Raw genomic sequence first — 16,483 nt, forward strand, 5'->3', positions numbered from 1 at the left:
GGAGTCCCACAGGGTTCCACTCTGTCACCGATTCTGTTTAACATTTATATTTGTCCTCTCCTTCTTATTCTGTCACATGGCTTTCATTTCTACTCCTACGCGGATGACACACAGATCCTGGTTCGCTTGGATCTCTCTCGCCCTGAAACTGCATCCATGGCTTAGGAGCTATCTCGAGGATCTTGGTGCCTGGATGGCCAATAACTCTCTGAAACTTAATGACAGTAAGACCGAGGTTCTCGTGGTTGGCACGACTAACCCTCTCTCTTTTTGGTCTCCCGATTTCTGCCATCTCACTCTTGGCCTGTTTCCTCCTCCATCTCCTCTGGTGAAACATTTGGAGGTGAAGCTCTCATCTGCCCTCTCAATGGCAGAGCAGGTGAGTGCAGTTTGTAAATCTGGTCATTTCAAACTGTGCACCCTGCGGAAGGCTCTCCCCTTTATTCCCTTTCATTTTCATGTACCTGTGGTTGCGGCACTGGTTCATTGCACAGCCGATTATTACACCTCGCTGTACTATGGTCAACCTCGCTACTTGATAAATCGAATCCAGTTGCTTCAGAATGCGGCAGCCAGAGCAATCTTGCGCACCCCGGCACAAGCACATATGTCACTGCTTCTGAAACCGCTGCACTGGCTCTCGATTGAGAAACAGATTTTATTCAAATCAATGTGCTTGGTGCACCAGGCCTTCTACAAATTAGGTGTTGAGTACCTTCAGGAATTATTTGTACACTATGTACCTGCTCGCTCGCTCCATTCCTAGACTGCTCTTTTGCTATCAGTCCCTCGGCTCTGACATTCATGGACTGGTGGCCATGCCTTCTCTCTCGTGGCTGCTAGGGCATGGAATCAGTTGCCTTAGGCTCTTCGAGCCCTAACTGACCATTTGGACTTTCGGCGGCCTTTGAAGACCTTCCTCTTTTAAAAGTCTACTCTGCTTAATCACTTCCTCATCTCCACTGCTTAGCGCCAAGATGCCCTTGGGCATACGTGCGCTAAACAAATATATATGACATAAAAAGTCCAGAAGGGAGGGGGCTAAGGGATAGGGGCTGTGGTGCTCATGAAGAAGTGCTCAGGGTGTAGTTCATAAGAAGAGAGGAACGTAAGTGAATAGTACCGTGGGAGCCTAAGTAAGTGCAGTAAGAAATAGACAGTGGCTTTGATAAGAGATGTGGGGAATCAGTGCCCAGAGGAAACATAAGTGCCCTGCATGTCAGCCACACTACTGTATGATTAGCAGGGAACAGAGGAGGAGATGGAAGAGGTAAAGAGAATGGTCTTGAGGCTTTTTTGGAACTTAAGGTGGTCATGCACAAGTTGCAGAGGTAGAGGTAGGTTATTCCACAGAAGGGAGCCCGCTGAGGAAAGTGACCGACCACCAGCTCTCTGTTTAGCTAACCGCTTCACATGCAGGCAGTTGGTGCCAGAGGAACGCAGGGGTCTAGAAGGGGAGTATTTGGTCAGGAAACCTTGAAGACAGGGTAGTCCCCGGCACCAGATAGCCTTGGTGATGATACAGAGGGATTTTAATTTAATCTGTGCTACGACCAGGAGTCAGTGAAGGCTTTGTAGGGCAGGAGAGATGCACTCCCTGGGCTTGAGGCCAAGGATAAGTATTGCTGCCCTATTCTGGGATAGCTGGAGGGGTTGCATTGTGGACGAAGGAAGATTCGGTAAGAGGCTATTGCAATAGTCTAGCCTGGAGAGGACCAGAGCACCAGTAACATTGAGTCTCTGGGGGAAGGTGAGGAAGGGTAGAGTTTCTTTGAGAAGGAACAGCTGAAAGTGGGACTTCTTGACGATGTTCTGAATATGAGGGACGAAGGAAAGGAGGAGTCGAAGATGAGTTGAAGATGACTCCAATGTTCCTGGCTTCAGAGCAGGGGGATGTGGGGAGCCCATGGAAGAAGGTCTGAGTGAAGGGAAGAAGTAGGGTGCAGGCGACCCAATAGGAAGAATCTCTGTTTTGCTGGTGTTGAGGCAAATGTCATTAGCAGTGCACCAGGCGTGGATGGCAGAGAGGCAGTCATGGATTAAAGAAGGTGCCAGTAGGAAGATTGAAGACGAGTCGTGTATCATCAACGTAGCACTTGAAGTTAGGGGAGAAGGATGCCATAAGGCGTGTCAGCGGGGAGAGGTATATGTTAAAGAGCCCTGGCAAAAGATTGGAGCCGTGGGGATGCCACAGGCTAATGTGGTCTCCTGGCGAACTGGCGGCTCTGAAAAAGGGAAAAGAGGGGGTTAGAGGGGTTAGTGGGAATAATCTGGAAATGTGCAAGAGAGCAGTGATGTGCTGTTGGCGGCCTCGGCCCGGAAGTCCGTTGGCTGGGCTTGGGGTGTTTTACGGTCGGTAGTCATCATCTGCTGTTGTGCGAGTCAATGTATGGTTTGTTTTGTTTTTGCAATGAGGGGAAGTTTGTGCAGATTTTTGTGTTGTGGGCTTATGGTTGTGTTAGGTTAGAGTTTGAGAGGTGTATGCAGAGGGGTGAAATTGTTAGTGGATTGGTTAATTGGCATTGCTATCTGGAGGTGAGGCGCTAAACTTCCGTATTCTCTCCAAGTGGGGTGTGCAAGCATCTCTGTGCCTCCGTCTTGATCGTGGGCCATCCGACACTTACAGTCCACAGGTGGAGAAGGAGGAAGGGGAGGAGAAAGAGCCCAGAGCGATATTGGAGGAACGGTCAGTTAACATGGAAGTAAGCCAGTCCAGTGCTTGTTCCGAGATACGAAGGGTATCATGGAGCCTTTTTATGCGGATGCAATGGTTCACTGTGTCAAATTCAGAAGAGACAGATCAAGGAAGATGAGGACAGAAGGGGAGTTTGAGCCCAGGTATGTGAGAAGTTCTTCACCAGTGTTCAGAAGAGCGGTTTCCATGCCTCTGGATGCTCAGAATCCAGACTGGTGGTCGTCTAGACATCCTACAATTTCACTATGAGATTTGAGTTGGGGGGGGCAACTTTTGAAGTAGTTTCCCCAGGAAGGGGTTGATGGAAATGGGGCAGTGGTTGGCTGGGCCAGAGGAGTCTGCACAGGGTATTTTAAGGAGTGGGTGCACAAGGGAGTGGCTGAGAGAGGAAGGAAAATAACCAGAAGCAAAGGAGTGGTTGCAGAGATCAGCAAGAGCAGGGGTGAGACAGGAAATATTGTCCTTGATGGTTCTGGAAGAGCATGTGGCAACCTGTTTGGAAGAGACCTTCATGGAGTTCACAACTCTGGTGACTTCTTCAGGTGAGAGAGGAGAGAAGGAGGAGAAGGAGGGAGAAGGAGGGTGAGTGGTAGGAAGGGGGAGAGTGGGGAAAGTTGGGTTGGAAAAGTGCGTGGCATAGCTGTTCAGTATGTCCTGGGTTTTTTAAATGAAGTGAGAGGCAAGTGCATTGCAAAGGTCCTGGGCAGGAGTAGGGTCAAAAGATACTGCAGACGGGTTGGCCAGTTTCCTGCAGATTTTGAAGAGTTCAGCCACGTTGTTAGACACAGGTGCCTCAGTGGCAGACAGAGCACCTTTACTGCTCAGGGATACAAGGGTGCATTTGGCCAGGCCAAATGGGAATTAATTGTCTAGGATGCCCACATTTACTATATCTTTCTCTACCTTGTCCTCTATGAGTGTAGTTTTGACTACAGCCACCTTGAGTCTAACCTTGCAGGTGGAATATCTCTTCCTATGTCTTTGATCCCCACATGCAAAGCAGCTTTGCAAGCGCTGTGAATGTGGACACCCCAGAAATAGAATTGTCCTCGCTGCTCCTTTTTGGCCGGAGAGGATGATAAAGGTGACAATGTTTTTCAATCTGACATTAGGGCCCTTTCTTGAAGAGAGGGTGCAAAGCTTTGTCCTTACCCTCTTTTGATTTATGTTTCACTGCCACTTTGTCATCTGAACCATGGCTGTCTTCTGGATGCAAGTAGCCAGAAACCGATCAACAGCCCTTTTGAGCTCCTGAGGATCCGTGGGAGTCTTCTCCACTAAATGCTGGTGTAATCATTATTGCATCACATTGCTTAATCATACTCTCACATTCAATCACATTAGATATGCCTGACAATGTGTCAACTTTTTTTACCTGTTTCCCAACCACTCAGATGGTTCAGGGATTGATGCAGAAATGCCTAACAGGTTTGACAACCCTTCTTGGTGAGCTCTCAATAATTCTTGATGTACAGTACTGTTCTCGGGTCTTGCAGGACTGCCGGAGGACTGTTGCCTTCATCTTGTAATAGAAAAGCCTCTGTTGCAGAGTCAACAGAATAATAACATCAGTTCCAACCATGGGTATATGGCTCATAAGGTCTACTCCCCACACCTCCTCTTCCACGTCCTGGAGGTGGAAAGTTAACTCAAGCTTTTTGAACTAGTTGAAAATATCCTTTGCCTACTCATATGGTTGGACTAGGTCCTTGGCGAGGTCGAGCCTAGGCTTTCCTGGGGAGCCACTGCTGGAGACAATTCCTTCTCCGCTGGAAGTCCTGGCGGACTCATTTTGGATCTTAAGCTCCATCTTGTTCATCATGACAACACCTGTTTGCTTTTTCTCGTCTACAGCCTCAGCAGCCTGCTGTTACAATTCCTCTAGGGTTATTATCCTTTCCTCCAGGAGATATAGACTGTTGGAGGCGGCCACAGCAAGAGGCCCGGCAGAGCTGACTGCAGCATGGGAACCCACCTATGAGAGGGTTGTGACCTTTTCGTAAGCCACATCGCTGACCTGTGGGAGGAATGCTGAGAAGCGATATCGCTGTCACTCTCCTCAGTGGTATCTACCCCACCGGGTGAGCAATCGGGCTGGGGGATCTAGTTTGCTGCTGTCCCCAAACAGCCCTCCAAAACCCTAGCTTCCTTGAAAGCTTGGAGACTTTTCAGCAGTTTGGTTTTCTTAACCTTACTACTATGAGTGAGTTCCCTTTCTCGGCAGAGGTCGCGTATGACTCTTGCTTTCAACGCCTGCACAGTGCTCATGTCGAGTTCCATGGTAAAAATACTTTTGCAGTAAAAACTAACATTAACTGCACACACTTATTTTTGACTGTCTGGGCCTCAGGCACAGTCTGTTTGAAATCTGACTGCTGCCACCAGTGTGATTAATTGAATTCTGCCTCGTATGAATAAAAGTACAAGTATGAGTTAGACTAACACGGCCCACTCAGCGTTCATGCTTCTACAAACCAAAACACAACACAATTACAAAGGCAAAACTGGGACAATCAAGAGATATACCTCCTTCATCTTTCTGTGGTAATGCAGGCTGAGGTCAGGCTATATACTCATAAGAGGGATTGAAGGTGAACCAGTAGTGACCCAAACAACACTGTATCACAGTCCAAAAATAAAGGGGATGGCCAATCAAGGTTCTAGAAAGAGCAAAACTCTGAGTTCTAGTCTACTCCCCCTCTCTTATACAGACCAAATAGCCAAGTCTGGAAAGTGTGCAGTAAACAAGCAAACACTGTGCACAACCTCTACTCAAATATTAACAACATTAATTTAACAACAAAAAAAATAGTACATATACTCTTTGGCTTAAACACACATCAAAAAGCATTTGCTTCAACAGACATCAACAAAAAAAAAGGACCACTACTTATAGTGGTGTACACAAGTCATTCGCAAACAGTTTCTTAATAAAACTAGATTTGTGCATGGTCTGAAAGATGAGCTAATACCTACTTTGGTTCCTATGTTCAGAATGCATTAGTACAACCTTAATATCAAAAAGATGGGGTTAGTGCAAAACAGGTGCTATCTATGCAGAGAGATAGACGTATTTGAAGACATTTCATATTTTTACAAATGGGACCATACATACAGGTATAACCCGTAGCACCTGATAGGTGTATCTAGGTATTATTATTTAATCCAAGGTCATATTACTATCACAATACTAATTTCTGTCTACATTTCCCTGCAGTCGTAGTAGATTGACTGTTCTGCTTATGAGAAGGATATAATATGCAAAATTTAGAAGTCAACACAAGGTGTTTCATGTTGGATTTGCCCATGATACAAGTAAACATGCTTTTCCAGCTATAATAACACCTGTGCACGCTGCTTGAACCAATCAAATCCTTAGATAACAACACTCATCATGTTGAAATATACTATAATGATAAACTAACCCCCCCTCTAGAAAGAACATATGCATGCAGGTTGCTACTACACCAATGTGGCACCCCAATCATAGGCCTGCTCCCAGCAGGCCAGCACACTCACACATCCACAGACATTCATACAACATGAACACTAGCTCATTCACACGTGCACCCATTCAATGTTTTCAGGTAGGAGGAACAATATGTGACTACATTCAAAGTGAATAAGGGATTTTCACTAAGTCCTTTCACTGAAATACGTGTTACAATTGTGGTGGTGCAGCAGTGACTTAAACCACTAAGGGAGATGGCCATTCCAAGATGGTGACTGTCATGAAACTGGGTAGGGTACAATGAGGCACATAGAACGGAGCGATAGTTTCAATGCGTATATTTTGAAACAACATCAAATAAGGACATCAACTCAATCAAGAACCAGGTAGGCTTCTCCTTGGATTGGAGAAAAGTAAACCAAAGCACAGTTCCTGAGTTCAGGACTCACAATATCTGGCTGTCCCATAACGGTGTAGAAACCCAAATAAATGACCATATAATTTAATAAACAACTTCTGGCAGTGAAAGTGGGGACAGTATTTCTTTCCATACAGCTATGAAGAAATAAACAGAGAAAATTACATTTTATTCTTGTCCCAAAAATGTGGCCTCTAAACACTGAAACCTCAGGGATTTTTTAGGGTTTCACACAATGAGCCTTATTTAGTAGAGTCAGTATGATAGAGTCATTTGATTTGTAATAGTGAACTTCCTAACAGAGCATTGACTGCCTTTGGAGGGCATGGTTTTACAGCACCATTCAAGAACTGTACAATTCTACTCGGCCTACACATCATGTGACACAGACCACAACCTCTAATGTATCAATCAATTATACACAATAACACCTGATCAGGCACCTAGTGCATAGGTAATACCTAGTCCCATTCTCATACAGCTAAAGACAACTTCATGTAACAGCACAGGGCATGCTGCTGGGCATTCATGTGCCTCGGACAGAGGCTTACATCATACCTGCACAGTCATATGGATTTGTTGGTGTGTGTAAAACAATCAAATCTCTCACTGCGCCACCTCTCTAAAAATGCCTGCAGTATTGCATTGTCACCTAGTTATGGCTGAGGTTCTGCTCTGTCCATTGCTCATGAATCACTGTGGCTCATCAGAAAAATAAAATGTTGGTTTCTACAGCAGAAATCCACAGGAGACTACATTTTCTCAATGTCTTATGTGTGTTAAGTGCCCTTGACACTCATAATTATAATTGTTCTTTTATAACACGCTTAATACCAGCAAGGGGTTTCTAAGCACGGGATCGGAACCTTGCTTCCAAGACAAACGCATTGCCGCTGAGCTATCCTTCCTCCGCACTTCCTTCGACAAGTCCTGTATCTGTCATACAGTTCTTCTTCAGAAGGGACAATGGGTTTATCTTTGCTGGCCATCCAATGTGGTGTGCACCACACCTTTGAGTCGCATGATCTGCCTGCTTACCTGACCGCTAATCAATGCCAGCATGGCTAGGGAAGAACGCAGGGCCTTTAGAGGCATATTGGGGCTTATTTTGTGTCTTGCTTTTCTTACAACCTATTGGGGAATTCCATTAGTGGGGAAGGTGGAGGGCGGGGGTGGAACCACAGTTAAGTTCACACTCCCTTTCACGCCCCCCCCCCCGCCGACTTCTAAAACCCTTTGGTTTTACGCTAACCTGTGATTTTCATGCATGATTTTCATTTACAGAAGCAAAAAACCAGCAGATTACATAGGAAATATGTGTAAATGCTGCTTGCCAAACGTACATGGCAGATGGTATTTACTCATTTTACACTGTGGAGTGGAAAAGAGAGGTGTTGATGATGTGTCTGCCATCTCTTTACGCTTGTGGGAAATTGCGCAGAGGGTACCTGTTTGCACAGATAAGCAGTCTCCTCCTGTCAAAGTATGCATTTATTCAAAAGGAGCTCCATCGTGGGAGAGCAGTGATGCGTTCCCACTGTTTTTAGTGAGAGATAGACATGACGTCCCTGTGCATTCCATAGCATTGTGTTTTCAGGGAACAGGAAATTACTTTTCCACCTCCCTTTCACGCTCTCCCCTGTCTTCAAAAACAGCTTGGCTTTATGACAGTTTGAGATTTTCATGTTTAAGTCAACCAAATGATTTCCTTTGTGGGCTGCAAGCTTTTAACAGCAGCAAAAAGCAGGCAGATTACATAAGAAATAATTGTCAATGTGTACATAGAAGGTGGTGTTTGCATTGAAAAGGGAGGTGTTTAAGACACGTCCTAAGGGTGTTGTTGTGTTATGTTTATTCACCTTAACTGCACTTCACCTACATGTTTTTCTTTAATTTCAAGGGTTTTGTTATATCATCGTTTTATTTTTCATGCCTGCATATATTTTCCCGTTCCTACTGTATATTGTCAGCATCACTGGCCATGACCTTTTGTCATGGCCAGTGTATATTTTTGGGGTCCACTCACCATGGCCTTTGGAGGTGCCCACTGCTTATATTTCATCTCCAATGGACATGACATTCGACCATGGTCAGTGGGCAAAGGATTTGATCTAGCCCACAGTAGCTTTTGAAATCACTCCCTGCTCACTAGCCAAGGCTGTGCCCACTCTCTATTATGTTTAACACTAACAGGCTACCAAGAGCCTGGCCATGGTTTTGTCCATGGCCAGTGATTATTCACCACCAACCTCACTGTAGCTATAAAAATGTATGCATTTTTTTCTGTATGTAACTTTTTTCTATAACTGCAGTTACATTGTAATGAACTAGAGATAACCTTGGTTATACCCTTGTTTATTTGTAGTCATTATACCTGCCTTATTGGAAATAATTGTGGGAAAAAATGCTGTTTGCCCTCCCTAGCACTGTGTCTGCTCCCTCACTCTCTCATGGCCTCCCAACCTCCTCTGTGCTCTCGCACCCCTCCAAAACGTGTTTCTCTGTCGCAGTTTCATCTGTGAAATGCAAATGGCATTTTTCTGTTTTTTCTTTTGATGACAACTGAGGGTCTACCCTGGGTTATATCTTGTATTGAGGAAAAAAAAGATGGTGGCTTTTGAATTTCTGAAAAGTCTCATGCCACAATGCATCATGGGGATATAGCTATAATTTTGGGAGAAGGGGGCACCCCTGTACCCGCCAAATGTGAAATAAACTGCTGGACAGAATAACCCCAAACCAGAAAAGGATTGCGAGTCAACGCTTTGTGCTCAAATTGTTTCAGACCTGGTCCAAATCCATCCATCGTTTAGAAATGTGTTGCCGATGGCAAAAATGAATGCAGAGTCGGCTGAAAGTCCTTTTTTCTTATTAACTTTTATATTTTTTAACACATCTTGAGGGTTGAGAAGGATGTGGGAGGGTGCAGAGGGTGTACAAAATTGTTTGCAAAATTTCAGCCAAATCGGTTGTACAAGTCAAAAGTTATTAGCAATTTATTTTGATTTCCTATGGAACTCAATACTCACCTTAACTATAGGGCGGCGACCAGTGCCAAACCTATAAAATTCAGTGAACAAATGTTGTTAAAGGGAAGTTATGGTTAAGTTATACTCATTTTTTTTTATACCTACTGTTTGGCCATTTAAAAAAAAAAAAAAAAAAAACGACTGAATGGAAGAAGCCGCCACTCCTCCCGGCACTCCTCCCGTAAGTTTGGTGCAAATCCATCCAGAGGTTTGGGGCTGTAGGCATGAGCAAAATGTTTTCCTCCATTACGTCTATCAGGATTTCAAATGTTTTGGGACCCCCCCTATAACTTTGTGCCCCTTGACGCAACCACGACAAAGCTTGCATGATCATTCGGAAGTGGCCGTGTTTGTTTTTATCTGTGCAGAGTGTTTACAGTTTGCACATATGTGAATATGAGTGGCAATGTGTGCAATGTTCTGAAAGCTTTGCAAAACAGTAAAGTGCTGACAGAAAACAACATTAAAGAAATAAATAAATATGAAATAAAACAGCGCAAAGAAAAATGAATAGTGCTGCCCTGAGATCATGCTGGATCTCAATGGATGGGTTGGTATATGCACAATTCTGAGCTTAAAATTACCGCTGTGCTCAAAGACAAAAGGAGTATCTGTGATGCTTTGTTAGGAAACCAATGTTCATCATATTGTTTGTGTTTACGGTCTTGTATACCTTCTAAATCGCTGTGTGATTTTCAGCCTCTCTGTCAGCAGTATTCCCACTTTGGATGTCCCAAGATTTTCGACCCTGTCTGTGGCACAGACGGTAGGACATATGCCAGTGAATGCGAACTGTGTCGGATCAATCGGTGAGTAACAATTAGGGTTGAGTAGAGGTTCCAGCATCCGATGAAGTAGGTGATGTTGATGGCTTGGTGTTATTCTGAATGGGACAATATTGACCAACTCCATAGTGTATTTATTTTCTCCCGCCATTTCTCTGCTCGGACCAGTTAAAGCACCTGACAGCTTCCCTAACTTCCATCCCAACAATAATCACTTCATAAGAAATCAATATTTTCTAGCTGTGCTACCCTCCCCTGGTCGCTCATGATCATACTGTGTTTCCCTGCCTTGGCAACCTTAGCTGCAGCAGCTCTGTCAAAGTGTCGCTTTGCTTCTGCTGCGATGCCCTAGTAGGGCTGGGCTGGTTTCTCGGGATAGAAGTGTGTAGCAGGCCCTACTTCATTTACAGGGGACTTTGTGTGTACATACAGCGTTTCCAGACAAATCCCAAGAGAATATGAATTGCCAATGTACAGCAATAGCTATGTGTGTGATGGTTCAGTCCCAACTGCATGAATGGGAAGCAGTGGCCCGGTGCCTGTCGTTTAACTTTTAAACTAGGTTTTAATTTGGGTTTACAATTTTATTTTATGCTGCACAGTGCCTGAATATCTGTGCAAATTGTGTATTTGTTTTCAACTAGCTAAAGAAAATCAGGAGTCGAGGCCTGCACCACACAGCGATCGGTTATGGAACATCTGCCTTTAAACTTGATTCATCACTCTTATGTTGACACATTTGGAAAGCTCTCTCAAATTATGTTCAGCCATGCCCCTTTGCTCCCCTATCAACCACTGATAGACCTTACCTCCCTCAAGCTTCCTCTTACTGTTTCTCTGACTTTGCAACCACATTCCAGAAGTACTTCCCCAGGCAGGAATCTGTGCTTCTCCATTGACAACCAATGCTTCTACCGAACATACCCTCGAGGTTCCTGTCTATATTCTTCTCCCCTCCCAGTTCTGTAACCACCTCCGCACTCATATCTGCAGCCTCCATGACATCCTTACCTTCTGGAAGCTCTTGAAGCATGTTTCCTTCAACACAAATAGCATCAACTGGGCTCACAGCTCTCTTCACTTCCTTGGGATAAGCTCATAGTGACCAGCTTTTTAGTGAAGTTTGCCCTCTCTATGTGCTTCTGATAATCATTATTATAATAGAGCAAACTCTTATTTGCGTGTTTCTAGGCACTTCTGGCATACTTTAACAGATGATAGATTGTGTGGTTAAAGCTCTGATCAGGTCAACGTGTTTGTAGTATGCGGGTGTGTAGCACGGCACTATGCTACCTGGAGAAATAATCACAAGGAGGCTAGCATATGTGTGATTGTTCTTTATTCAGTTTTCGTCCAGAATGCTGTCCCTGCACGCGAAAAGCCTAGTGTGAATGCACAAAGCTAACAGCGCTCACAGGTGGGTGACTGTGCGCATGATGTGTCTCCAGTGCAATGTGCTACAAAGGCTTAACCTCTTTGTGCCTGTGACACAGCATCTAACCCGGCAGAACAAACATAGTTCCAGATCCTTTCAGTACCAAGCAGTCTCAAATGACTTCAATAAGGTGCACTGGCCTTCGAATGCACCTTACCGGTCTGGAGGGTGCGACCATAAGTTTTCCTTCCTGTTGAATGTTCGGACCACTGACAACTACCTCCTCAAGATGCTCTTTGTCACCTTTTTCTTCTCTCTAAATGTGCCTTTTGAAATTAGCTATGTTTCAGGGTTATCACTCGATCAGGTGACCATGTTATCACCATCAATCCTTTACATGCAAGACTGTGAGGGATGTCAGGTCAAATTAGGAGTCCGACTTCCTCTTGTGTCTGCAACAGACGATTACCCAGTCTTCAAACTATATTGAAGAGTAACAGCATTTCTCTGTCAATCAGCATAACTCTTCACAACTTGTTTTCATGTATTATCCCTCAGAACCACTTCTTGATCTGGGGTGAACACTGGCTCAGGAAGATGTAGAAGACACGTTTTCTTGTGGTCCCATGTTGCATATTTCTATAATCTCGCCGCATTTTGCACACGGCCTGATTTAGCAACATGAATTGCATTTGTTTTGCTGTATTACCTTCTTGAGTCTGCCCGTGAATCTCTTGACCATGCCGTTGCACCTCTGGAATTCCCCATGCTGAGAATATTTTGTTTAGTTATGGAATTATCATATTGGTGGCTGATGGAGGAAACAATCTGTAGAATGGGGAACCAAGAGAATTCATTCATGATTACTAGCCAGTGTTTTCCTTCTCTGAAAGGTCCAAGGAAGTCAACTGCAACATGCCTCTAGACAGCATCTAGCAGTTCTGACATTCATGGAGGTTCTGGATCATCCATCCTCATCATGGTCTGACACATATGACAAGATTTGAGGGTGTGTTAAACAGGTGCTTCATTGCCGGGAAACCACATTGTGTCCCTAATTTGTCATTTCGAGCTACATTCCTTCGATGGCTTTCATGCACTAAGTCAACACTCTGCTGTAGAAGTTCAGAGCATACAATCGGCCTATTGAGTCTCATGATGAGGCCTACTGTTGACACAGAAAGTTCATCCTTCAACTGGTTTAAGGTATGCAGATCCATCATTGACAACACCTCTTTCTGGCAGTGCTCATGGAAATACTGACCCACATTGCTGGGACATTTTCAGCTTTTGTACCTTCTGCAGCCTGTCAATGCGCGGAGTATACTCCTATTGCAAACTGACATTATTGGGTCAGATGGGAGAGTTTTAGTGATGAAGTTGACCTATCTGTCTGTCATAAAGACATCAAATGACAGATCAGGAAGTGGATGCTGTGACATGAGGTCAGCATGATTGCATCAACCCTTGCAGTCTCAGGCCCCATCTCTCTATATTCGGTGGCATCTTGCATCTGGGTTTTTCATACATAGTAACCAGTGCCTGCTGATCTGTAACTACTGTGAACGGTTTGCCAAGCAAGAGCATGTGGAAATGTTCACAGGCTCACAGTACAGCCAGTCGCTGTTTCTCGGTTTGGGAGTATCATCTTTCCTCATCAAGAAGGCTTTACCAGCATATGCTATAATTGCCCCTAGAGATTCTCTCCCAGGCTGATATGTAGCTAGTATTGCACCCAGCTCCACCGAGCTGGCATCCACAGTACATAGTTAGGGTTCAAAGTACACCATAAATTCAGCAGTTGCAATATCTCCCTTTATTTGATAAAAACCATCCTGGCATGATTGAGACCACTAAACAGCCGAGCCTTTCTTGGTGAGCTCTATCAGTAGCGTGCTTGTAGTAGTGAAATAGATGATATATCTGCTGCCGTAGCTTAGCTGGTTATCCCTAAAATTGGTTGAACTTCACTGACACCTTCAGGAGGCGAGACTTCAGAGATGGCTTTGACTTTTCTGGGATCGTGGCTCATTCCCTTTTGAGAGAAGATGTGCCTGAAGAATCTGAGGTGAGATTTGTGAAAGGCACATTTGTCAAGGTTGAGGGAAAGACTTGCCTCCATCAGTGCAGTACACACTTGCACCAGTGCCTGATCGTGGAACCAAATATCAAGATGCGGTTGCTGCAGTTAAAGCATTTCTGAACATGACAAATCACTCGGCGGATGCTTTATTGGAATATCTCGGCTGCTGATGATATGCCGAAACTTAAGCACTTATAACCAAATAGACATATGTTAGCACCAAATATGATGATGTATCTTGTCTGTATGTCCAGTTCAATCTGATGGTATCCCTTCTTTAAATTGAGTTTTGAAAGGACTTGCATACTTATCATGTCATCCAGTTGCATAACCAAGTGCCTCTCTCTTCTGATTGCTTTGTTCACCTGCCTCATTTCGACACGTATGCCTATGCCCACAATTGCCCCTGTTTTCCGTAGAGCTACAATGTGTGAGACACACAGGGTAGGATCAGACGCCGGCTCAATGACGTTATGCATAAGCAAACAGTTAATTTCCTTTTCAATTTGTGGTTGAAGCTGAACTGGTATTCTCCAAGGATGTTCTGCCATCGGGGTAACCGATTGATCTATGTGCAGTGTCACAGGATCTCTGTTGTGGCGTGTCACAACTCAGAACAGAAAAGGAAAACATTTTACCATTGGATGAGTGTATTGCATGGCAAACATCATGGCTGAAATGTTAAATGCTATGGCAATTGTGCATCCTAGCAAACTGCTTCCTGGTATCTCACCTGGAAGAACAATTTTCCATGATTCATCATGGGACCCTTCACACCCCATTGAAATACTTGTGGTTCTGACGGCATAAGCCGGCGTGGGTTGAGTCATATTGTTGAACCCTGAGACACACTTGATATTCAGTTTGCTCCATTATCAATAACACATTTTATCTCATGGTCAAACACCAATGGGTCGACTTCACTCTCAGCAGGAGCTTCAAGAGGATTAACGTTAAAAAATCAGGTACCATAAGATTGAATTACAAAATTGTGAACACCAATTGTTTGCATTTTGTAACTAGATGTTGTTTTGATCCCCCACCATGCATGTAATGTATGCGACCACCGAATCCCATAATACGGAAATAGGGGGGCAGGAAACACCCCAGCAACTCCCGCTCCCCCTGTTTGGTATTTTGGGATTCAGTATTTTAAACCAGGTCAAATGCACACTAATTGTGCATTTGTTTTTTTCTGATCTTTTTGTGCAAACCCCTACAAGATCAGTCATCATGTAAACATAGTCATTTTTGTCTTCACATCTGTGAGGCGGAGGCACTGAGGATCGGCCTGTAAACTGTCGAACATGACTCACTACATCTCTCATTGCATTGACGTCTCTTCTCGCCAGCGAAGCCCATACACATGTGTGTCATATCTGACCGACGTGTGGCTGCTGGCTCATGATCTCGTGGGTATCGAGTTCTAGACAGCTGCTACTTGATTTTCCCTGTCACAGTAGGTGTAACACCTGTGGGCCAATGCTGGGCACTTCACTCCTTCATCCTGTGGGAAAGGTAGCACCTTCCCTTTGATGCGAACCTTCTGAGGGGAGTCTTATTTGAGTATCATCTCCTTGGAAAATGCTCCATGATCCTACAACAGATGAGCTTTAAAATAGACTGCTTCAGAGGGGTTTTATCTCTCTCACAAGTTGGTTACTCCATTGCTTTTTCATGATCCCTATTTAACATTACATTTATCAATTGCTTGTTTATCTTACTGGCGGCTTGAGATGATTATTATTATTTTACATTTTTACATTTTTTATTAGAGGGGTGTAAATATTTAAGACAAATGAGCATGAGTGAGTACCAAGGGGAGAGCTGAGGGGTTCTCCTTGAAAATCACGCTTTTGAAAACATCGGGTTAAACTGGTGTCGAATTTACAGCACGCTTTTAAAAAATGAATCAGGTACCACAAAGTCATTGCATTTTCTTTACAATCGGTTTTGTAGAGTGGAACATGAAAACATCCTATAGCTGCCTAGTCATCAACAGCACATTTGAGTATTTCCCATAACATAACACATTTTAATGATGCCATTGCTCTCAATACATTACATAATTCCGCCAGTATAATAAAAAAAATGTCATGCTGGCTGTGCCTGATAATACCAGTATTGCCACTGTAAGAAGTTGTGTCGACTATGGCTGTGCCAATTTATACACTACCCGTGAGCAGGATTATCACGTTATTTAATTGGCCTAATCAGCCACATTGCCCACAGATCTTTGGCCCCAATCTATATCGGCCCTGTACAACCTTGTGAGAGACTGTTTATCATTTCACCACTAGGTGGCACCTTGCCATTCCACTGTGATTGAAGCACCTGCACCTTCATGCCCTGGCCCTGGCCACTGGCATGCTGCAAGTGGCAGGACAATGTTAGTTTTAATTCATTCATTATTTTTAACAATTGTGCATGTGTACGTATTTATCTGTTATGTCAAATTTAAGTTATTCCTTGCTTTTGTAATTGTCAGGCCGATTCATGGAATAAATGTGCGCCGAAAATCCCGGCGCAGAGGGGCCAATACGTGCGCTGCGCCGAAAATTAGCGAAAAGCGCAGGGAAACCAGCGCACGTCGATTCATGGAAGTCCGTGCGCAAGAAAAGCAGAGGACGTGCGCTGAAAAAGCGCG

General features: G+C 44.3%; 1 protein-coding gene across 3 annotated transcripts in view; it reads left to right on the forward strand.

Annotated features, from left to right (window-relative positions):
- LOC138579585 (pancreatic secretory trypsin inhibitor-like) overlaps nt 1-16,483 on the forward strand; it is a 593,125-nt gene that overhangs the window by 509,190 nt on the left and 67,452 nt on the right. For all 3 annotated transcript variants that reach the window (XM_069649857.1, XM_069649856.1, XM_069649858.1), the window contains one exon: nt 10,293-10,402. In XM_069649857.1, coding sequence (XP_069505958.1) covers nt 10,293-10,402 — 110 coding nt within the window. The remainder of the gene's footprint in view (nt 1-10,292; nt 10,403-16,483) is intronic.

Source organism: Ambystoma mexicanum, chromosome 3p, assembly GCF_040938575.1.
Source record: "Ambystoma mexicanum isolate Mex_15411 chromosome 3p, UKY_AmexF1_1, whole genome shotgun sequence".
NCBI classification, from domain to species: Eukaryota; Metazoa; Chordata; class Amphibia; order Caudata; family Ambystomatidae; genus Ambystoma; species Ambystoma mexicanum.